Source organism: Siniperca chuatsi, linkage group LG3 (genome assembly GCF_020085105.1).
Source record: "Siniperca chuatsi isolate FFG_IHB_CAS linkage group LG3, ASM2008510v1, whole genome shotgun sequence".
Classification (NCBI taxonomy): domain Eukaryota; kingdom Metazoa; phylum Chordata; class Actinopteri; order Centrarchiformes; family Sinipercidae; genus Siniperca; species Siniperca chuatsi.
The window spans coordinates 6,966,488-6,990,828 of NC_058044.1; the positions used below are offsets into that span (position 1 = coordinate 6,966,488).

At 38.4% G+C, this 24,341-nt stretch overlaps 2 protein-coding genes across 2 annotated transcripts in view; one reads left to right on the top strand and one right to left on the bottom strand.

The window, feature by feature from the left end:
- LOC122872154 (lipopolysaccharide-induced tumor necrosis factor-alpha factor homolog) lies at positions 1-2,891 on the top strand. The gene is made up of 4 exons (XM_044187986.1): positions 1-129; positions 456-485; positions 666-798; positions 1,893-2,891. The coding sequence occupies exons 2-4, from the start codon at positions 461-463 to the stop codon at positions 1,999-2,001; spliced, it is 267 nt and encodes an 88-aa protein (XP_044043921.1). The 5' UTR covers positions 1-129; positions 456-460; the 3' UTR covers positions 2,002-2,891.
- Positions 2,670-24,341, bottom strand: part of LOC122872151 — a 41,770-nt gene continuing 20,098 nt past the window's right edge. The window contains exons 30-65 of the mRNA XM_044187954.1: positions 24,143-24,240; positions 24,015-24,037; positions 23,867-23,888; positions 23,742-23,769; positions 23,547-23,631; positions 23,262-23,408; positions 22,977-23,188; positions 22,768-22,871; positions 21,240-21,358; positions 20,970-21,125; positions 20,444-20,658; positions 20,138-20,223; positions 18,514-18,650; positions 18,256-18,381; positions 17,978-18,168; positions 17,780-17,868; positions 16,344-16,471; positions 16,072-16,199; positions 15,317-15,434; positions 13,628-13,846; positions 13,317-13,487; positions 11,691-11,840; positions 11,531-11,595; positions 11,286-11,415; positions 10,942-11,027; positions 10,704-10,833; positions 9,701-9,891; positions 9,330-9,420; positions 9,044-9,173; positions 8,771-8,961; positions 7,378-7,539; positions 7,151-7,287; positions 5,986-6,125; positions 5,769-5,863; positions 4,532-4,808; positions 2,670-3,192 (exon numbers count right to left, since the gene is read on the bottom strand). Of these exons, the coding sequence (XP_044043889.1) occupies positions 3,101-3,192; positions 4,532-4,808; positions 5,769-5,863; positions 5,986-6,125; positions 7,151-7,287; positions 7,378-7,539; positions 8,771-8,961; positions 9,044-9,173; positions 9,330-9,420; positions 9,701-9,891; positions 10,704-10,833; positions 10,942-11,027; positions 11,286-11,415; positions 11,531-11,595; positions 11,691-11,840; positions 13,317-13,487; positions 13,628-13,846; positions 15,317-15,434; positions 16,072-16,199; positions 16,344-16,471; positions 17,780-17,868; positions 17,978-18,168; positions 18,256-18,381; positions 18,514-18,650; positions 20,138-20,223; positions 20,444-20,658; positions 20,970-21,125; positions 21,240-21,358; positions 22,768-22,871; positions 22,977-23,188; positions 23,262-23,408; positions 23,547-23,631; positions 23,742-23,769; positions 23,867-23,888; positions 24,015-24,037; positions 24,143-24,240 (4,669 nt within the window). The 3' untranslated portion in view covers positions 2,670-3,100. The remainder of the gene's footprint in view (positions 3,193-4,531; positions 4,809-5,768; positions 5,864-5,985; positions 6,126-7,150; positions 7,288-7,377; positions 7,540-8,770; positions 8,962-9,043; positions 9,174-9,329; positions 9,421-9,700; positions 9,892-10,703; positions 10,834-10,941; positions 11,028-11,285; positions 11,416-11,530; positions 11,596-11,690; positions 11,841-13,316; positions 13,488-13,627; positions 13,847-15,316; positions 15,435-16,071; positions 16,200-16,343; positions 16,472-17,779; positions 17,869-17,977; positions 18,169-18,255; positions 18,382-18,513; positions 18,651-20,137; positions 20,224-20,443; positions 20,659-20,969; positions 21,126-21,239; positions 21,359-22,767; positions 22,872-22,976; positions 23,189-23,261; positions 23,409-23,546; positions 23,632-23,741; positions 23,770-23,866; positions 23,889-24,014; positions 24,038-24,142; positions 24,241-24,341) is intronic.

Here is a 24,341-nt window from a genome sequence, read left to right on the forward strand (position 1 = left end):
TTGTAAAAGGGTTGGGTCAGTTCCAACAATCTCATGACTTCTGGGGAAGTAAACAAGGTTGGCAGGGAAGGTGTAGCCCGCACTGGGAAAACTGTCCTCTCTGCAGGCAAACATTCTTCTACACATACTGTGAGTACTCTGCCTTATGTAGTAATAAGTTACGGTTCCTTTGTTAAACTGATTATGTTCGTATTTATAGGATTTTAGTGGGTGTCTGTTAGATAGTTGTCCTTGTTACATTGTTGTTTGCACTACCAAGTAATGATACTGAATCCCAAAATACTGATGTTTAATGCATGTTTAATGACACACACAAGATAAATAAGATTTATATATGTGAGTGTCAATTTGTGAATAAATTATGGGGATCACAAGCACAGTTTTGTTTTTTAAATATACGTATGCACATGTTGTAGCCTGTATTTACCTACATCTTTGATATGAATTGTTTACAGGAACGATGGCAAATGCACAAGTGCCTGTTGGTGAGTCTATCCTGTCTGTGATTTGCAGGAGCCCGGTTACTGTACAACAGAACACTTTTTGACCAGTTGGTTGTTCCCCGTGATAACATATCGATAATTTCCTGTAGCTTTATTGAAATTGTCATTCGGTTCACCACTCTGTCCTCACTTCTATGGCCTTCTCAATCCTCATTTTGCTAGTGACAGTCGGCCCATTGGGAGACAGTCCAGTTCAGGTTGCCTGTCCTAAGTGCCGTCAGACAGTACTCTCCAAGGTGGACTACTCCTCTGGTTTGCTCACCTACCTTTTCTGTGGAGGACTCTTCTTCTGTGGGTAAGAAGGAGTGAAGCGACATTCGCCCCATTATAATATTCATGAAGATGGAAAGTGTAGAGCCATGCTAGCGGCCCTAGGCTGTAAAACCACAAAATGTTTGGGTGGCTCAGAAAGAGAGCGAGTGTAAAAATTTGCTGTTCTTAAGAGGCTTACCTGGGGTGGTGCTAGAGGTACGGGTACTTGAAGAAATACACTTTGTTCCTGAGAGTTAGATGAAAAGATTAATACCACTCTCGTGTCTGTGCGTTAAGTATGAGCTCTTAGCAAGAGAAGCAATTAGCATAACTTAGCGTAAAGACTGGAAGTGGGGAAAGCTAGCCTGGCCCTGTCCAAATTAAAAAAAAAATGCCCACCAGCACCTCAAAAGCTCACTAATTAACAAGTTGTATCTAATTTATTTAATCTGGATACAAACAGTAATGTAAATACAACTATTTGTGTTTTAAAGGGAGTTAAATGCTATACCTAATTCTTGGAAAATAAAGAGTGCAGTGACTCTTATTGTCACAGTGCGTTGCTGGGCAACCAGCAGAGATGCTGCACAGAAGTACTGGGCGGATGGATCCAAGTTAAACCACGTCAAACTAAATCCCCAAATTTTGTTTTTAGAAACATTGTGTTTATTAGAGAGCTTTAGAGGTGCTGGGAGGCACATTTTTTTAACTTTGGAGAGAGCCAGGCGTTTCCCTCCATTTACAGTCTTTATGCTAAGCTAAACTAAGCTGATTGCTCCCTGGATCTAGGTCCAAACTTAACACGCAGACAATGTTATATCCCAAAATGCTGAACTATTCCTTTAACTCAAAATAGTTGTGGCAGCTTCAGCTGAACTTGGGCTCATCTGTGCATTGAAGTTAATGCAAACATTAGCATGTTAATATGGTCTCATTCACTCTGGACCAAATAGAAGCGACAGCCCAACAGATCATGATGATGATGGCAGATCATAAGAAACAGACTTGTGAAATGCAGAAAACGTATATCCTTTACTATTATTTTTTAATAATTAGATAAATGATAAAATAATGTTTAAAATCATACTGTGTATTGTATGAACAGATGATCCTGACATTAGCTGCTGTCCTCTCCAGCTTTGTTTTAGGTTGCTGTCTCATCCCATTCTGTGTGGACCGGCTGAAAGATGCCAAGCACACTTGTCCTACCTGCAAGACTGTACTTGGCGTGTATAAACGCTTATAACTGATATTAGTGCTGCAACGATTACAATGATTAATCAGTAAGTTGATCAACAGAAAACTAATTGGCACTGAAAATCGAATAAGTGTTTTAGTAATTTTTTTAAGCAAAAAAGCCCAACATTTCCTGGTTTCATGCTTCTTAAATGTGAGAATTTTATGTTTTTCATTGTCATACATAATATTAAACTGAACAGCTTTGGATTTTTGGACTGTTGGTCAGACAAAACATGACATTTGAAGATGTCACCTGGGCTGTGGGAAATTAATAGGCAGATTAATTGATCAAAAATAATCGGTAGTTTCAGCCCTAACTGATATGGTGTCCTTCTTAGGGTTAAACCAGAGTACAGACAGCAGTTTCCTCCTGAATGAACCACTGTTAAATTCAGAAAATTTAATTATACTGAATCTGACAGTAATGAAAGTTGCCTCTGTCTACTCATGCCTCTTATTCAGTTGTTATTTACTGCCTTAAGAGTTTTACAAAGTTAGACTGGAGACACAGATGGTGTTCACTTGCTTACAGCTCAGACTTACTTATATATTCATGATGATTTTGTCACTACATTTGTTGTTGGTTTTACTGCAGAGATGAAATGATGTGACCCTTTGTGACAACTTATTCCCTTCAAACCCTTGAATATTAATAAACTGTGACCAAGCAAATGGTGAGCTTTGATGACTGTGGAACAATATACAATGTGCATTTATTATTAATCTCATACAGCTCCAGGCATGCCGTTTTCAAGGTATGTGTTCAAAATGGATACACAGGATTACAGCAACCCAAATACAGCAAAAACCACCTTAATTTTTCTGTTTAGCCTTCATTTATAACATTCAACATTCATAACATTTAAAACAACTGAACCACCAGGAAAAAAAGACAAAGTAAATATAATATATTTTCATACATAAAAATGATGCATGAAAAAGATTCAGAGCATACATACTTGCCACTAAAAGATCTGTATTGTTATTGCACATGAAATACTTTCTTCATAGTAAGCAATACAATGTAGCACAAAGCTACAGTATTTCCTTCTATTAGTGTACTTGTAATTATATTTATCAATTACAATAATCAGCCATGCGTTTCTTCATACAAGAATGTGCTGAGAAGCGATGAGGAGCGCCAGGACAACAAGGAAGGAGAAGCCAGCATCTGATCGGATGTGGGCACCATTGTTACCTAAAACAAGACACACAAACTCACTTTAGAGATCAGTAACAATGTACATTCTTCACTACATTTAGAATGATATCTCCAATTTCCAATATATTGAATATAAAAGCAGTTTCCCATTTTATTTAGACAACTTTTGAAAGTGACCTCTCTCAATCAATGCCTGCTTATTGACCATTTGCTAAGCCCCACCCCCCTTAGTTACTGTTGCTATGTCTGTCAAGCTTTCTGTTCTCACAGTTATTACAACATGCTGTTTTAAAATGATAACTGTGGCAGCTTTACCACTCGACATTTTTTGAAATATTGTAACAATTGGTCCTTGATTTTAGACACAGGTAGACGAAGCACGCTACTTGATTGATCGGCTGAAATGACAACTGTCACTGACAGATTATGTCAGCTGTAGTTAGCTAGCTAATTACACTAACGTTAGCTCCATGAGTTCTTTGAAAACACTTTGACTTTAACGTTTTAAGCTGTCTCACTTTAAAACGAGAACCCTGTGACAGTCTTAAACATGCATGTGATGGCTACATGTATGTTATAATGCTTAAAGACTGAAGCTAAAGCTAACAGGTCCCAGACAAAAAGCATCCTCACCAGTTGATGATCCAGGTAGAAGACATTGAAATAAAGAAACAAGGGCTGGGGGAGAGGGAGAGGACAGAGCAGGAGGGTTTCCTTCTATCTCATACAAATCGCCCTGTCTTAATAGTGTAACTTGTACTGAACTGATTCTCAAAAATACGGAACAAAGACGTGTCCCATATCAGTTCAATACAGAACATGTCTTTAAGTTTCCAATTACGGGATGATTCAGTATTTTACAGGATGGTTGGCAACCCTACCCATATGTAATAAAGAGGCGCTAACATTACCATACACTCTGATAAAGTATCATCAAGGACTAGCTTCCACACAATGGGAAATACTACACACTGGATGTGCTATCATGAAGGTTTTGTTTTTTTTTAAACTGTAACCTGTAACCCTACAAAATAATATAGAATCAAATGCTCCTTGGCCTCTGAAGTAAAGCTGGGTTACCATGTTAAGCTAATTAGCTGGAATTGCTAACGTTTGCAGGTTATGTTAGAGCAGACAAACGTGTTGTTTAATCCGTTCCTTAAACTTCAGCTTGTGTTTTTGGTTTTGGAAAGGCTGAAAAAAAGACATCCCCTTCCAAACTCTTTATAAATGGAGAATCTCTCTTACTACAGCCCCATTCACACCACTTCATCATGTGGAGAAATCTGATTATCTGATGTTTTTATGACTCTTTTAATAGATTTTTTTATTAGTTATTGTTGTTTTTACGTCATGCAACTTTTTCAATACTCGCCTGTTGTGGTAGAAGATCCTGCTGTGGAGCTGCTGGGTCTGGATCCAGTAGTTGTTGATGATGAGGAGGAGCTGGTGGCTGTAGAGTTGGAGTGGGTTGTAGAGGCGGTGGAGGTTATTAAGTCAACCCTGCCTGCCAGAAACCCGACTCCCAGCATGTCAAGCTGTGACTGGGGCTGCCTGCTGATCCAGCTCTGTACTAGCGTTTGGTTTTCATAGGTCTTCAAATCTGCCAGGTTGGTGCCAAGAAGACCCCGAACTTCATTAACAGTCAGGTTCTGGGGAGAGCAGAGCACAGAAATGTTATATTCGTGTGCAAATAAACACACACTTATTTAAAGGATAGGTTCACAATGTTTCAGGTCTGTGTTAAAACAATAGTCAGGTGCCCACATGTACATTGAAACAGTTTTTGCTTGCTGTAATCATTTCTCCTGTTCATACAGGCCATTAAAAGATCTCTTCCTAACATGCTGCCAATGTAAGCGATGGGGGATCAAATCTACTGTGTTCTGTGCAAAAACACATTCCAAAATTTAACCAAAGTTAATATGAGGCTTCAGCAGTCTGAGTTACACAAATCAAGTGGACAACTTCCAAAGTTACAGTCTTTTTGGTACAAAATTCTCTTTATGTTACTATCCCTCCACCACAGCTCAGCAAGGAGACACAATCACAAAGGGAGAATTTTGTACTAAAAACCACTTGATTTGACAGACTGCTGAAGCCTCATATTAACTTCAGATACATTTTGGCAAATTCTGCAGAGCAAGGACTGTGGATTTTGTCCATCATCACTTATATTAGGGAAATTATATTATAAAATTATATAATAATTATATTAATATTAATATATCATATTAAGGAATCTCTTAATGACCACTGTGAATAGGAGGAATGATAACAGCAAACAAAAACTGTTTCAATGTACATGTGGGCACCTGACTAGACATTCATTTAACTAATTTTCTTTTTTAATACAGTAGAACATAAAAACTTATCAACACCAGCTAATGTTGGACATGCCATAACTAAGCATGCAGGTAGCAGCATTTTGTCCAAATGTAGCAACTGCCAAAAACTGTACTAAGTACCCTCTCTTAAAACCTCTCATAAACAATGTACCTTACCAAGACTTCTGTCCTAAGAACACTGCTAAAATATAAAAAAATTACAATTGCTGACTGCCAAACACACACACACACACACACACACACACACACACACACACCACTGACCAGTACAACATTCTTATCCAGACTGGTGAAGGTAGCCATGTCCATGGTGATATTGGAGGCTGCCAAACTTCGGACATATTCTAAATCTGCACCCCCTACAGGCCAGTAAAGAAATGAAGAAATTAATGAGTTCACTGTCAACATTTTGTGTTCAAATGAAGTTGTTCTGTATGCAGTATATGTATATGTGAGTGTGTGTGTGGGTCTGTTTGCCTACCGACATAAGGTTTTGTCAGCTGGTAAGAAGTAGTAGAGACAGTTGAGCGGGTGTTTGTCTCAAATGCTTGTCTGGCGATGGTGAACAGTTCTTTCTTTTTCTCTGTGGTGCAGCTGGACACGGTCAGGGCGTCGGCTTCTCTGCAGGAGACACAAACACACTGAGTGTGAGAAATAGGCAAGAATAGCCGTGTGCACATCCAGAAAACCTCAGTGGGTACAGCAGGTGCTGGATACCAAAGAAATCAACAAGAATACAACAGACAAGTACCCACACACTAACATCATAATGATTTAATTACATTCATATGTCAGATCATCCCTATTACATTTTGCCTGCCTGAGGAAGCCCACTAATAAACATTGCTAATAAAAGTTTAAGGGACTTCTGATTGTGGGCACTTTTCTATTGTATTTTCAAACAGACAAGAAAACCTCATACTCCAGCCAATGAGTAAAAATTTTACTTTTTGAGAATCCCCATTTCTTTTTGTCTTTAAACCCATAAAGGAGTCCATTTTATCATGATTTCGAAACTTTAGTCGATATAAGACTTTTTTTCCCCCAAAACTGTAACATCATATTGAATATTAAGTACACTGTATAGTTATGTGATTATTCTGATACTGAGTGAGCTTAACACAATTAACTTTAACAACAAATCAACGTATCATAATTGTATTAATTTTTCATGTTCATTTTTAAATATAACCAAAATTATTTTGTAATATGCAAACTATTTTCTCTTTTTTTGGGAGATTTCTTTAAGCTGGACTCTAAACATGGAGTTAATAATAACATGGAGTTTTGCTCTGGGTTTTGCCTCTCAGGCTACATACATGCTGCCCTACCCTCACAGCATGACCTGCAAACACCCTTCAGGGCTGACTACCATTATTATGACAGCACAATAAACAAATTCATCATAATTTGTTATTTGCTAGATTGATATAATTGCAGGAATTAGCATTTCCATAGCTTCAGGGATCGACTCAACCTTAACCTCAATTTTGAAACCAAACCTGCACTGTTGCACCTTCCATATATGAATGGCCAGTCGAACTGTGAACCCATGGTTTCACAAGCAACAGTGGTAAACTCTGTTTAGACTCATGATACAAGTGTAACAATCCTCCAAACACACACACATGGCTCTGGCGTCTTACTTGAGGCTTTGTTGGGAAATGCTCTTCAAAACGTTCGTGTCCACAGAGCACAGGTTGGCTCCTCCGATGGTGTTGAGCTCAGCACTGCCCAGTTTGTTCCCTTCCTTACTCAGATACTTAGAGATGATGGCCTTAGCCTGGACGAGAAGAAACACTCATTCATGAGAACACACAAGCATGTACGTGTACATACACAACACACTTTACATGTTTACTTGTTTGCTCACCAGGCTCGGGTCCCACTGCCCGTTCGACGCGTCCATCAAAGCAGAGAGTGTGTCGATCTTAGTGATACTCCACATGTTGATGTCATCAATAGTGGCCACACGGGATGCTGGGCCTAAGAGCTGAACCTGACCCTCTGGGATGGTAGAGTTGGCAGGGTAAGCCTATAAATATGCGAGAATCAGTAGGAAGACATCAGAGAATCAGAATCAGAGTCAGTTAATTTGTTTAAAGTTCTCGGTGGAGTTTCAACTGTAAATACACACAGAAAATGAGGGGAAAAATGGAGAGAAAACACAAATGTGAGTAAAAAAATGTTTAAACTACAACTAAGTGTTTGCACTGCAGATATTTTCTTAAATCTTATTTTGTCAATGTTAATCATTCAAAATACTGTCGTTTAATTCCTAGATTTTTTTCTAAATCAAAAACAAAGCTCTGGCCAACCTTTATGATGCATTATTATGTATTATATGTGTTATCATGTGTTATCATGTGTTATATAATCCATTTCTATATGGGCGTCTTAGAAACAGTTTAGATTCATCATTTCTTTCTGCCCGGACCATACTCCATTTAAATATTAAACTTGTTTAACTACCATACTTCTTCATCAAATACTATAAATGCAAACAACAATAGTGTCCTACTTACATTTTAAAGGGGATGGACATAAACAAATATGGTTGATAATGAAAATTTAATTTAAACATTTAGCTTAAAAAGAAGGATGCTTCATCTCCTGTCTTTTCTGTGTTCCCTCGACTTCACTGGTTACCAATGAAATACCGAATTGATTTTAACATTCCTCTTTGGTCCTCTGTCCTTTCTCCTGCAGCTTTCTCCTGACTCTGACTACCATCTTCATTGTGGCTAATGTTAATGTTCCAAAGTCCTCTCTTTCGTCCTCTGACCATTAGTTGATTTGGATGTCCAGATTCACAAAAATATCAAAAATTTAAATTTGAAATTAAATTTGCTTTGTTCTCACTGAGAAGCTATTTTTCTTTTTCTTTTTTCAGTTTTTGTTGGTGGTTACAAAGATAACCCTAGCTAAGCTTCACTGTTGTTGTCTTTACCTGCAGTTTAATACTGGAGCATTAATTTAGTACCATGGTATAATATGCATGTAATATGCATGCTCTTACACCCATCATGAAGACATGACAGGTCACACTCTGTTGGCTTTATGGATTTTCATGATTATTGTTTGCATTTTTATCTGACTGTAACTGTCATCTTTCTGTCAAGCACTTTGGTCAGCATTCGTTCTTTTGCTCTATTAATAAATTGACTTAACCAGCACCACTGCCAACAAGCCTGAACTTTTATTCCTCAGTTTAAATAAAGGGAATTTACAAACCAATCACATCTTCACTGGCTCCCGTCACCTACCTCTCGCAACTTGCTGAGAACAATCTTAAGGTATTCCTCCTGGTCCACCTTCCCAGTGATGGAATCCAAGTTGTCTTTAACAGTGGTGGCACTGAGGCAGCAGTTGAACTGGGTTATGTCATTATAGTCGAAGGGGAATGTCTCATCGCTGATAGTCACCTGGGTGATCTTTCCTACAGTGCACTCATTTACTAAAACATAGGAAAAACAATAGTTAAAATAGTAAATTCATGAAGAAGAAATGAGCAGAGCAGATAACGGAGGGAGACTCACCTATAGATCGCTTTGACTTATTTATAATGGAATCTCTTATTTCATTCTTCAGCCTCCTCCTCTTCTGTCTGTCCACTCCGTTGCTCCTAATAACTGTCAGGAAGTACCTCAAGAACGTCCGCTTCGTTTTCTGCACCCAGGAACAAAACAGACACAGACGACGTTCAAAATAAACCAAGCATCACCAACCTAAATCCTACACCAGACAGGTGACGTAATGCCACAGACAAATGGAAATGCAGTCACCTTTTCTGCTAAATGTTAAATGTATTTATGTGTTACTCACTTTGTCAAAGTTATTATAAAAGGTTGAAGTCAAATACAGCGGTAACATCCCGAGGTCCTTCAGAGTCTGACCATTCCATGTTGATGGAGATCTGGTTATTGAAAAATAAAGAGTGTAAAAACAATGTACCAAACTGAAATTGAAACAAAAACCCATGTTTTAACTGGTCACTTAATTATTATTTTTTGTTTTTAGAATTGTTTTCTGTTGTGATCTTTTTTGGAAAGAAACAGACGAAAATAGGTGGATATTTTAAAGGACACAAAAGGCTTCTGGTAAGAAATACATCTGCGGATACTACAAGGACATACACTAGAGGTTTTGTGATGTTTTACAAACTGAAAATAGATGTATTGCTGCTGTTGACGTACCCGTACTGTGTTTTCCCGCTCTGCAGTAAAGCTTCAACAGCAGTCACTTGAGCGCCAGTGAGGTCTGGGCAGTTCTTGAGTTTTTCCAAGATGGACGGGTCAGAGTTCTCGATGAAGGACCCATCCAGAGTGCAGCACATGTTTCCCAACACTGATATATTATCCTCAGTCAAACTTGTGTTTGTTATACCCTTAAAAAATAATAGTATTAAGAACAGAAATGAATTACAGATTGGAATATTAGAAGAACAGAAGTAATAACCATCTGAATTGGGTCGGGTTACATTTACACTGTTGAAACTCAAAGTTGTGCTTTTACACTGTGCTGTACAATCATTTAACATTTATTTGACATGTATTTTTGATAGTTTATGCGCTTATGGTACAATTTAAATCAGGAGTTCAGTCTTAATCTAGCATATTAATAGAATAATAATAGAATATAATCTATAAATATTGTCTTAAAAAGTGGCTTTCTGAAGCACATCTTGAATTTCCATCTGTGGAGTCCTGGACTAATTTAAACACAAAAAGCAAAGGTAAAAACAAATGTTGAAACACACAGTAAAAGTAAAATAATCCCCACTGCATTTTATTTGTAAAAATTGTCTTGGACACTGATTTGGTCAAAATTTGTGGATATAAGTATAATATAAATTAGTATAAGTATAATAAGTGGATTGCTCTTTGGTGGTGTACTTGTTGGTGCTTGGTGGTGCTCTTTGGTCTTCACGGAAAGTATCTAAATAATCCATGTTTCCACTGACAGACAGCAATAATCTAAAGTAAATGGGCCTCCTTGGGGATTTAATTTAAACCTTTATTTAGTCCTGGAGTTACTTCAATCTTCCTTTAGTTCATTTGATTCAACACTAGGCAATTTCTGAGAAATTTCTGAGAAAGCTAGTTTAAATTTATGTATATATAATAGGTTACTTTAGCACAGAGCTTGGGAAACTGGCCATTTGAGATGTACGTATTGATCTGTTGTTCGGGGACTCACCAGGCAGCTCCTGGCATTAGCAAACAGAGCAGTCAGTTTGTAGCTGAGGGCGGAGGAGAAGACGGAGAAGTCTGCATCTGCCAGCTGTTCAAAATAGGACCTGCAGCTGGCCTGTGGCACCAGGGAGTAACTGTAGAGATACAGAGAGACAGTAACTAAGTCTAACTGTTCTGACAGTTATGTTATTATAACAAAACCTGTTTTAACTTTAGTCCACCACAAATCATTTTAAACTCACTCATAGTACAGCAGGATATCAGAAGGATAGAGGTCGAAGCTGGTGGCATCTGAGTCTCCTTTAATGTAGTTGTACATGCAGGTCAGCTGTTGGAGCAAAAACTGTCATCAGTTCTGTTTATAGCCCCTTTATTGTTGCACTAAGCAGTGATTTGGTGATTTACAGGTGAAACAGTGTTGAGGTGAAAAAACTAGGAACCTTTTGGTTAAAAAGTGACCATTTTGAAACATCTGGACCACAAACAGTATAGCCTTGTTTCAACTGCATTTCAATGACTATATTAAGAAATGTAGTGATGACCTGCTTCACACACACACACACACACTACTCTCCCCCTCTCTCACCTGAGTCTCCACCAGTGTGACCTTGTTCCTGCCTTTCCTCCGACAGGCTTTGATCAGCTTCTTGATCTGCACCTTTTGAATGGTCCTCACTCCAGTGCATGTGAACCCTTGCAGCACTGAGGATGACAAACTACACACACACACACATGTATCTTATGCACATTTTGAAGCCCACTTGCAGGACATTTCCTGATTGGGTATTTTGTGTAAACTCTTGCTTTATTGAAAACTTCTTAAAAACTCACTTGTCTGGACTTCCCAGCACTGTCGTCGCAGATTCCACAGCTATTACATTAAAGAACAACTCAGCCTAAAAAAAAACAAACACACACACACAGTATGTAATGACATACTGTCCAGCAGGTACGTATGTTCAGTGTGTGTTTCAGTGTTGCATCCCCCTACCTGCTGCCGTTTCCATTTCTTCTTGTTGACTGTGGTGATAACGCTGCCGGTATTTGAGAAGCCCAGCAGCAGAACACGAGGGATCTCAGTGGCCAGTTCATCTGGAACGTTCTGTATCATCGTCTCACTGTTGCTGTTCACTGATATGATCTAGGTGGGGATGTGGGAAGTAAGTTAAATGTGTGTTTCACTGCCCTCTCAGGTTAAAAGTCTGTTTCAGACCACACACAGCATCACTGATTGTTGTGTTTGTGCTGTTTTGCACCTGTAACTGGCACAATGTCTGCCTGCCCTGTTTTTTCCATTCTGCCTCTCTGACCTCTTCAGCCACATTCCCAGATCGTCAGTGTTGTTATGTTACTCATAGCCTTTGCACCCAGCTGCCTGTACCTGTGCCTATGCTTTGTTATCTGTTCCTGTATGTTGACCTGTTGCCTGTTCCTGACCGGAACACAGGTGACAGTGGACACTTGGATTTGTTTGACTATTCGGACTGCCTTCCTATTGCCAACTTGTAAGCCTTTTCCTGACCACTGCCTCCAGTAAATTTCCCCTTATCCTACCTGCTTGCCTTGTGTGTGTGTGTGTTTGTCTGCATCTGAGTAACCACAGTAACTACACCCAACAGTGAGGTGAGAGATTAAACCATTGGAGGTTAACAAAAAACAAGATTTAAAGGGGTGCTAAGTTAGTCTTAAAATTCTCCACCTTCACGCGAATTAGTCCATGACAAGACTTCTGTGTGCGGTCTAAATCAGGCCCCTGGCATTTGTAGCATCTGTTAGTATTCACAGGCAAAACTAGTTTTGGCTTTGAACGTAGCATAATAGTTGGTGTCAGGTCTTCTGGTTCTAGCATCAGTGAACAAACAGCTGCAGTCTTTAGCTTTTCACAAAAAAAAACAGTTTTGAAGGTTTATCAACAATGGTGGAAATACCAAAAACCTAAACACTTGTGGACATGACAGTTCAAAGGAAATACTTAGAAACAGACAGGCCACAGCCAGGCTAATACTGGCTAACACTGGTGTGTAGAATGCACCACTCATCAGACTTTGTCTCACATGGGCTACAACAAAAAACATATTAAATAGGATGTAGGTTTAGGTAATAAACTAGTACTGTATACTACATGATATAAAGTAATGTCTGTATGAGGTCGTATGTGTTACTAAGGTATATGTTAGCATGTCTGTATTTTCATTTATCTCCATCTAGCCCTTCTCTCATTTTATTTTGTCATATTCTTATTTTACTGTATTTATGCAAATAAACATATATGTGTCTGTGAGTTTCCACTCTATATCCTTCATTTATGCTTGCACTTTAATTACCTAATATTGTCATTCTATTTCTCCATATTGTAATTTTACTATTGTTATGTTTGTCTGCTCTGTGTATATGACATCTACTGTCTGTTTTGGAAGAGGAATCCCGTCTTGTTGCTTTTTGTGAAGTTTCTCCCTTTTTTCTCCATTAAAGGTTGAGTTTTTCCCTTAATCCGAATTGAGGGTCTAACGATAGAGGATGTCACAAGTTGTACAAATTGGAATATCTTCTGGAGCAAATTTGTGATTTTTGTGAACTATACAAATAAAATCCTGTAACAGAAATGAAGCTGTCATACCTGAGTAACAAAGGTCTGCTGGACGATCTGTGGAGCAGACATCATGTGTCCCATAAATGAAGGATTTTTGGATGCAGTAAGCAGCTGGGAGCCGTTGATACTGCTGAACGTTGTCACGGGTACACCCACAACAAGAGAGCCCAGCACAAACAACGATGATGCGCTGTTGATCTGGTGGGATGGAAAAGGAAGGAAGCAGCACACAGATGAGACAGCTTCATTCTGACTGGTGTGCTCACTGACACAACCTTGGTATCTCAAATCAAATATGCGTTCAATAAAACACACAGCAACAGACAGACAGCAGCTACCTGCAGGATCCCAGAAGACATCAGAGACTGGATAATGGCATTGGCCTGACCTTTATTCCAACCTATCACACTGCTGAGAGTGCCGAGGGCAGCAAATAGGTCCTGAGGCTTTATCATCATGATCTGATGAGTGGACAGGCCGGTGCTTTCACTGCCGAGGGCAAAAATGACCCTAGCGTCAATGTTGTCACCAAAGTTACCCGCCAAAGCTGCAGAAACCTACAGACGGAAAAGTCAAAACTTTGTCAGTTGCAGGTATATTTTTGTGTAAAGTAGAGCAGTGTTTGTATTTTGTACAAAGGTTTGTTCTTGGGGCAGTTCCCTATAAAGGTACAAAGTAGAACCTTTACTCCAAAATCCATTTTTGTACCCCTACCATTCACACCTTCTAAAGTACAATTATGTACCCAGAGGAACCAAAACATTACTTTCTGACATTGAGGAGGTTCATTGGGAGGGTGGTGATCCCTCACCAGGTTCCCCCTAGTGATCAATGACAAATATGTTTGACGGAGCGCCTGGCTAAGCCAAAAGTACAGCTTCCCAGTATTTCAGATTTTTTCTGATTAAATTTACATGAAAAACATTGACAGAGGAAGAAATGTGATCAGTAATCAGAACTTCCAGGCTTTTCCACCTGATAGACAACAGCAATACTCCATGAATGCTTCTGAATAAAAAAATCTAAAAAATTAAAACCACCAAACCTGTACCTTTAGAAACTTTTTTCTAATAAGAAATAACTTCATACCTTCATGGTAGGTACATTTTGTGGTTTCTATGGAATATTTAGATGTAGGGTTGAGGTTCAAATCCAATATCAAATCGAAACAAATCAGAAACCCAAAGTTTTCGTAAAATATCACTCACTGAAATAAGAAAGTAGACGTAGTCCGCTAACAAACCTTACTATTGACAAGGTACTTGATCCAAATACTGAAGGTCCTGATTCATAACTAGTAAGTTAATTATCTTAAATTATTGATATGATGTGTATAAAAGTTTAATTTGGACGTTCTTGTGAAAATGATGGGACGAGATCAGCTGATTATATCTCTGTTTGTTGAACTACAGAAACAACAATGGCCAAAAGTTTAAATTTCAGCTCAATTCAAGTTTTGTTCATTGCTTATTGCTAAAAGAAAAATAAGGAAAGAGAAAAGGTTTGATACGAGATTCATTCGCATCTGAACTTAGCGAATCCCAGTATTTTGCCAACTAGGAAACAGATTCAAAATGAAATCAGCTATTGAAGCCTAACCCTATTTAAGTGGGTGAAAATGAAGGAAAAACAAACATAAAGTGTCTTATAGGCAGGTGTTGGGCCACCACATGCCTCCAGAACAGCTTCAGTGCTCCTTGACATATATTCTACAAGTCTCTTAAACTCTACTCGAAGGATGAACAACATTCTTCCAAAAGATATTCCCTTATTTGGTGTTTAGGTGGAGATTTGTCAGTTATGTGGGCCCAACATCTCTAATGGTGTTCAGTTGTTTTGAGATCTAGTGATATTCACAACATTTTTATACTCATCAACACCTCATGACACCTCATGCCCTGCCTCTACATCCGTTATGTTTCTCCACTCATTTTTTCAGGTTTTTCCTTTAAATTGTCACCCGTATGATTGTGAAAAATGTACATCTCAGCAGAAAACTATACTGCTAATGTATGTGTGTTTATTACCTGTGGGTCCAGGCTTGTACAGAGAGTGGTCAGGTTGTGCAGAACTATCATACTTTCTTCTGCAGTCAGCTGGCTGAAAGCTGGACCAGGAACGACACACCGACACAACAGAGGAAGTCTGCAGAGAGAGAGAGAGGAATCGGTTTACACGCAAATGGTATAGTATCGTTCACGTATGCAGTGATGGAAGAAGTATTCAGATCCCTTACTTAAGTAAAAGTACTAATACCACACTGTGAAAATACTCCATTACTAGTAAAATTCCTGCATTCAAAACCTCACTTAAGTAAAAGTCTGTAAGCATCATCACCCCTGTTTTCAGTTTTGTGACAATGCATTTTCCAGTTAATCCAGGGGGGTTTAAATAGTTTTTGTACCTTAAGAAGTAGGAGAATTTTCTCAATCCATAAAGGAACACTTAATCTGTCAGTTTATCAGAAAAATATTAAATACAAAATCACCAAATTTGGATATACATGTTTTTCACTGGACAGGAAGGGTTTGAAAAATTGTAAAATGAAAAGTAACTAAAGCTGTCAGACAAATAGTAGTGACGTAAAAAGTACAATATTTACCTCTGAGATGTAGTGAAATAGAATTACAACGTTGCATAAAATGGAAATATTCAAGTAAAGTAAAATACCTCAAGTACAAGTACAGTACTTGATCAAATGTACTTCGTTACATTGCACGTATGTATTTGTGATGATGTTTGTGGCTGAAAGGTAAAACACATTTTATAGGTTTAGACTCACAGTAAGGGGTTGAAGTTGCTGTCCTGTTGATAAACGAGCTCAGTGTAGTAGTTGGTGAGGTTGAGAGGTAAAGCGGAGTGATTGAGGAGGGCGATGTTAAGAAGGTTCACTGTGAACACCTGGATAACCTGCAGAGAGGAGAGAGTGGGGTATAAACACTGAAACGTCTGTACATCATTAATCCATCTATCTTCAACTATTTCTTTCTTAATTTCAATCTCAGTGAACAAAACCTGAGCTGCAGTTTAAGATTCCCCAATTAGGTTCAGTACCTGTGCAGATCCAAATGTCTGAAGATCCTCCAGAGTGAGGAAAGGCATGAAAGGGCCGATGTACTCAGCAAACCAGGCTGTGGAGTTTAGTTCTGGGTCGCTGGGATTGTAACACCTTGGCGCCATCGCTAGAACGACAAATTGCAAATATTTACATGGAGGATTTCACTGAGCGAAGCCAGAGAGATAAATAAAGAATAAATAAAAACAATATTAAGAAATATAGTAAGACTTATTAACACTCTTTTCAGGGTGGACCATTTTGTTCTCTTGAATTACTTAAATAAAATATTAAAATTTCTGTTGAAGGTGCGACATGAAACATTTTGCCATCAATGAAATATCACCACATTAATTTGGAGACTAATCTTAGTACTGTAAACTAACATGCCTCTGCTACCAGTACCTGCCCTACATTCAACACAGCATGCTACCAAATCAGATATTATTGGAACTGTTTAGACGGTTGTATCGACTGTAGAACTGAAGTGTCATTAACAGGGAGGATCCAGACACTAGAATAAACTCACTCTAGTAAACAAAAAATAAAACTTAAATAGTCAAGCTAAATGATTAAGAACAAAGTGTTCCTTTGAGTTCCTCAGACAAACAACGGTGATCAGTGATTGGCAGTGGTTGGAGATGCAATACCACAGTGTAAAAATACTCTGTTACAAGAAAAAGTCTTGCAATAAAAAATTTACTTACTTACTTTACTTAAGTTAAGAAGTATTAGCATCGAAATATTCTTAAAGTACTCATTATGCAGAATGACCCATTTCAGAATGATGTGTGTTATATCACTGGATTATAATTAGTGATGTATTAATAATTATGTGTAAGCATCACTTTAATGTTGCAGCTTGTAAAGGTGGGGCTGAACTACTTTATTAATGGGTAGTTTAATCCATTGTTATACATCACAATTTATTAGTTGATTTATATTTTGTACTAATAATTTGAATCTGCAAAGTAACTAGTTACTAAAGTTATAAAATGAGTGTAGTGGAGTAAAAAGTACAATATTGGCTTCCAAAATGTAGTGGAGTAGAAGTATAAAGTAGCATAAATGGAAATAGTAAAGTGCAAGTACCTCCAAACTGTACTTGAGTACAGTACATGAGTACATGTACTTAATTACATTCCACCACCGGTGATTGGCCGTTAGGTGCGTACACTCATAGCTCATTCACGTTTCTGTCTGGCTGCTGATTGGTCGACTGAACGTGCTGCTGCTCTCACCCAATCACTAAATATAGTCAGTCCACAGAGCCACAACATGAGAAAAGAGTTAAGGTCTGCCCAAAACGTCACTAGATTTGTCGCTTGGCGCTTTTTTGAAAAACAGGTCGCCGAATCCAGCGAGAAAATCGCTTAGTTGGCGAAACTGTTAAAGACCTAAAGACAGTTTGGTCTGTGTTATTCTGAAGACTGACCTGAGGTGAGGTAGGCCCTGATGGTGTTGAACATATCTTGCCTCTTAAAGTCTGCAACAGTGTAGTTGTATTCACCAAGAACTGAAATGCTGAAAAACAAAATGAAACCAAAACACATGATCTGAAAACATCCAAAAATGACATGATATAAAAAAAGTTATCCATATGAGCAGATAGTGTTGTGAAAACCATACATACAGCTTTTGGAAGGCCAGGCAGGAGGCGTTGTGTGTGGTATTGGGGCTGATCAGACTCTTTGTGAGGAAGACCAAGTAGTTGTGAAGGCGTCGGTCAAACCAGGCGTTGACCTCTGACCTGTTGGAGCTGCTGAGAGCCACGGGCCAGACGCAAGGCAGTGTGGGCCGCCGCACCACTGCCGGGAGAGATTCCTGTAGTGAATATACACAGTAATGTTATTGAATCATCAGTACGTCTTTGCATTTCTGTGTGTATGTGTTTGTGTGTGTGGTACATACAGTCTCCAGGAATATCGGTGTCTGGATGTAGTTGTTGTAGATCACACAGAGCTCTGCATCGTTGTCGACGATGTCAGGGCGTCGGAGAAAATTCCCAAGAGCTGATGGAGGCATGGAGTTCACCAGCTAGAGGAACAGCAAAGATTAAATATGTCTTCCTCTTCTTCCTCATGTACTCATCACATCCTTCAACTCAAGCACTAAAACAAACCCTTCCTAACTTTCTTTTAATCCTCTGTATTTTTTTCGGACACACACCTGATGCATCCTGTTGTGAGGTATGAGGGACAGGAAGGTGGTCAGGTTGGGGAACTGGAATCCCAGGAAGGAGCGCTCCAAGAAACTGTAGAAACTATGGTTGTAGTTGTCACCGTAGCACTGGAGAGGTATCGGTCCTAGAATGAGGGAGAGTGAATGAGGTCATCTGTCAAACAAATGTTGATCCGCTGAGTTAAAATGACGCCTGCAGGTTTGGTTTCAAAGATGCTAAATCAGAGGCTATGGACTTTTTTGTCTTTTGTAACAATATACATTTACTTGCTGTCAACTACCATCAAGGGTGTTAAAAAAGTAAGGGTTTATTGAACATTTTAAGATGAGTTACCCCTCCCCTGACCACTGAGGAGTTTGTAATGAAATAAATAAATAAATAATAGAACTATATGCATACCCAGTCACCACGAGTACATATAAATATAGAGATAAACTGTATGGGCTACTGTGTGAGCTCCAAATATGTTCTCTTTAGTTGACTTTACTGTCCTTCCCTTACCACAAAAATGCATGACATGCAGTAGATTGGCCACCTAGATAGAATAGAAATTGACGTTTCAATAAGAACGAGAGAACGAATGAGTTCTTGTCGGACAAAGTGATGCTGAGCAACTCTGTGCATGCGCAGTGAGCTTTCCCCACAGGCGTGTTGGCTCTGTGCTTGTCTAATTGCAAAAGGAACTGAACAAAAATGAAAATCAGTTTTAGTCTTGATTACAAGCGAAAATGTTGGTAGGGATATCTGCGATTCCTGACAGTAGGAATGTATCTATATGATCCCTACATAAATCAAAGCCTATAGTTATAATGATTTACAGTTACATTACTCTCTCCTTTCTTCAGTCTACAAAATAATGTATTTCTTAATACTTCATGGGTAAAATAATTAGCTGTACTACGATTGAAAAGACTGCACTACTTGGAACTTCAAATCTTAGAAGAGTATGAGGTGCTATTTAAAGTATATTTTACAATTTTAAGCCACTTTCATGGCTCTTATTTCTGACATGAGTTTGAATATACAGGGGTAATCTTTCAATGCAGCACTCCAGTTAAGAAGTTAAAGTAGATAAGAATGTAACTTAAAGGAGGTTTTTTTCTAAGCAAAGTTTTGTTTACATTCAGTGTTTCTCACCAAAACATACTGTGTATATCCTTGACGCCTGACAAATGTACTAAATGTATTTTGTTCCCCCTAAAACATTTGCAAAGGCGATTTTTTTAATTTTATTTGAAACCTGCATTGTTTACGTCCATGTTTGATAGCTTGCAGTCTTGTTTTATCGCCACCTGTCGACTAGTGGAATAGCGTGAAACCATTGGTAGGAAAGTTTATTGCGTGCTCGTGTACAAGCTACAAACAAAGCGGGAACACATTCATAAAAACATTGCTTCATAAAGCAACTAGTAATCAAAAACTCCACAGGGTACCTTTAAACATCAACCTCTCTGTTAGATCAGTAACTGTCATGCAATTACTGCAAATGGAATAATTATTCTCATGACTCATTTTAACTGTTTAACTGAAAAAGAGACATGATTACAGTAATGCATCATTTTGTAACGCATTACCACTCAAAACTGTTTCCTTGCAGTGTGCTTTCTTTACCTTTGAGAGCCTGAATGATTTGGTTGTGGATTTTTTTCTGTGTAACTTCATTGAGAGATGTGATTGTTGAATTTAGGTCTTCGACTCTGAAAGAAAAAAAGAAAAAAAGAATAAGACAATCAATAATTTCTGCTGTATGGCTCCATTCATTGACATCTGACATTTGTATGGAATTCGATAGAGGCAACTTCAGAGATGAGGTACAACAAATGACATTTTATTAAACCAAAAAAGATCTGATTTAAAAATGTATTTGATTCCAGTAAAATTAAATCATTATTTCGGTCCTCGTGGCTCTACACTTACCCCTGCTGCTGGATACTGCAGTTTCTTTCGGCCAGTATTCTGAAGAACGGTGCAACATGGAGCGGTGACAGGTTGACCAGTAGGGGGCGCAGTCGGTTGTTGAGCCACAGCAACACGACTGAATCACCAACTGAGGGATCTGAGAGGTTTGCACGATCAAACACAACTTCTAACATGGCTGACCTCACTGGAGAGGGTAACATGTTTTCATTAGCCTGCAGAAAAAGAGAAATGACAAAATAAGGGGAAAAAATAAGGAAAAAAGCTTTAGTTTTAAAAATAAGAAATAGGATTTAGTTAGGTGGTGCCAGTTTAACTGCACCTTCTTCTCACATTTCTGTGAGAAGTGTAATCAGACCAAAGTGTAAAAAGGTATGGGGTTTCTCCCATGTCAATTCATGTCAAAACATTCACAGGAAATGTATGAATTATGATATCTTCTACTTTAGATAACTAGTAGATATTGTTTCCTGGTTCCAATAAAGGACAAGATATTGATATGAAAATTGATATTTTTGAGACTCACCGTGATAGCAGGCGAGAAGTCATCAAAGAACGCGGGGAGGAATTGGTTGGGGATGTGTTTCATCACCATGGTAACCTGGGTAGGAGAGGTGAGCTGGCCAGGTGTGGCGGACACCTCTGCTAGCTGTCTGACTGTCAGCTGTGGTAAGGCTTCCATCTGCATTTGCACACAGACAAATATATGTACAACAACACAGGTGGTTAAAAGAGAGACAAAAAACAAGCAAATAAACAAACATAATAACAGCAGTCACAATGCAACAGGAAGTACCGCTGAAAAGTTCAAATAGAGCATCTGCAGGTCTTGAAAGGACACGAGGACAGAGAAACCTCCCAAGTTCTTCTGCAGCCATTCTCCACTGTTGTTAATGTGCAAGCTGCAGCTGGGGTCTGAACCACAAAAACACACAGAACACACTTCACTGTATACATTATATATGCATCATGTGCAAGAAACCCTGCTAACTGTAGTATATTTCTATTGTGATTTACTGGAGGATGATGGTTCTGTTGGTATCTCAAGAAAAGATGTACATCACTGCAATGATGCTATGGATTATGGATAACACCGGTATCTATTCTTAGCCAAATTTGTGGTGTTGCTTTACAGTACATCCAGAGTGAAATGTCTTGACAACTGTTTGGTGGATTGCCATGAAATTTCATTCAGATATTCATGGTGCCCAACAATATGCAACATGATAAAAATTACACGCTAAATGTTAGTATGCTAAAGTTAACATGGCAATGTTACATTTTTATTTATTTATTTGCATTTTGGCTTTATTTTAAAGCAGGAAATACAGGGAGAGTTAAAGGTGGGTGGCCTGCAACAAAAGTCCTAGTAGCAATTACGAGTAGGAGATACATTTCTGATGGCTACGATTTCTCCCACTTGATAGCAAGAATTGTGGAAGTGTCAACAAACCAGAGCCAAAATACAATTAAGTGTACCTAAATAAGAATCCAATGTTAACACAATTACTACTGATTCAGGTAATTCTAAAGAAACTATATAGCCTACACAGTTTGTTTGACTTGCGTCTTTATAGCTTGTGACTAAACTTAATTAACAAATGGCTAAAGAAGATATGTATATATGTAACGCAATATGGATACTTTTCCAAGAAATGGTATGACAACAGTGACAAGCAGTGTGGGAAGCCATGTTGGAATACTGCATGAACAACAGGACATTTTCCTGTACTTCCCATTCTGCCAACATGGTAGCATGCAGTACAGTAAGCACAGATGTGGCTGAAGAAGTACAGCTGAATAATTTTAGGTAACAACATGGCCTTTTATGTAGTGCGACTCTTTTTGTTGCCCCACTCGCAGTAATGATCTAAAAATGGATGAAAAGAAAAACGCCTGCACATTGACCACCAAACCACACATTTATTCAAATACGCAAGTTGGGTCTTCATCAGGACCTTTAACCTTCGTCATATGAAAAGTTGTTTTGTTTGAAACGTCTTGTTAATAAATATGTGGTTTGGATTCTGTGTGCAGGCATTACTCTTTCCATCAATACTGTTTTTCAATATCCTCATACATACTGTACAGTACATGTGTTGTGGGTATAATTATGCTCATTCTATAAAGATCTAATAACGGCAAAGTTGTCCCTTCATTTTTCATTCAACAATTGTTTTCATGTGTACAATGAGTATTACAGTATTATGAGTATGAGTATTACTGTAGTAAAAAATATTTATGAAACCTTTGTTAACTTGTACTGAGACACTTTGTGATTTTACACTCAAAATAAACTTACTTACTGAAATGTGAGAACCTACCTTCGGTGTTATTCTTGGTCAGGAAAACCTTGATGAAATGTGTGTAGACAGACATCTGCCTGGGGAGTGTCATTTGTGGCTGGAGATCGCTCAAAATCTGGATGCTGCGTTCCGATATGAAATGAGGTTAATGACAATATCACACACAAGAGATGGACTCAGATCTGTACTGAGTTTGGTTGAAGGTGACAGTAAATGTGTGAGCTTACATGTGCTGGTAGGTGCTGCAGTTCAATTCCTTTGTGGTGAGACATGAAAGGAATTCAGGGGAAACAGCGGGCAGGAATGGACGAAGCCGGCGTTTGAACCACAGCTGGATGAAGGCGGGATCATTGAGGCTGGCCATGCTGAATGTGTCCAATCGGATTTCTCGTATAGAGTCCAAAACCATTGACACTGCAGGATTTCTGGGGTCCAGAGTCTACAAGAAAAAAGCATCCAGTGTCTAGTTCTGATCAGGAAAGGGTGAAGTGAGGAGTACTGCCGATTCATACCGTGTCGGTTAGAAGATCCAGAGCTTCATCCAGCACATGTGAGGCTTTGGAGAGGAGAAGCTTCCAGACAGGTCTTGAGCCACTGGAGTTGGAGGAGAGACTACACGCCAACATCGCTGTCAGATCCTCTGCTTTCAACGCTGACAGCTGTGTGAAGAAAGAGCAGAATGACAACAGGTGAATATTGAAGGAAGATCAGAAAACATACTGAAGATCACATTAAAACAATTTCACACAACAGTAATATTATTGCAGTTGTTGATCCAAGATGTTTTGGTGTCTTACCGAGGCACAAGCGAATTCCTCAAGAGCAAAGTCACAGAAACTTCCATTCATCCGTCCGCTGTCGAGGTGGAGCTGCAGCATTGTGCTGTAGTTTCAAAATAACAAAGAACATCAAACATTTATTGACAGTATAATAACACAAAATGTTTAAACAAGTTCAAAGTAAGATACCAGAGAGTGATTTATAAATCCTACCTGTTCACTCCAACACAAATGTCTGTTTCTGTGAAAAATAGGAATAAATGAATTCATGGTGATTATTAACATTAAAATATTGAATTATTTTATAAATGACCTTTTTAAGCAGGGAGACAGCTTACCATTTGCCATGGTAACATTGCACTTGGGGGAGAAAAATATGAAGATGGTGATGAGTCATCAATCATAAAACCAATATGAGACTAACAATATTCAGGGAAAAAGAGTGAAAATCAAATATTAATCAATATATCAATCACATTAAATTACCTCTCCAACGTATATGATGCAACCTGTAATATAAGCATAAGTAAATGCAAATTAGCTTATGGTATAGCTCAGAAATTACATATTAAAATACTAATTTCAATGATAAGTTTACATTACAACGTAATAACCTGGTGGTATGTGCATGGATAAGGTCATCTTGCTGTATGTGATGGATGACGCTACATCAAGAGAGACTGTTGCCATGGCCAAGTCCAGTCTGGTAAACCTAAAACGGCAACATGTGGGATTAACATCACAATTTTATGTTTGATATAATTATTTATAAATAATCAATATAAAATCTGAAATAAACATAAATATAAATTA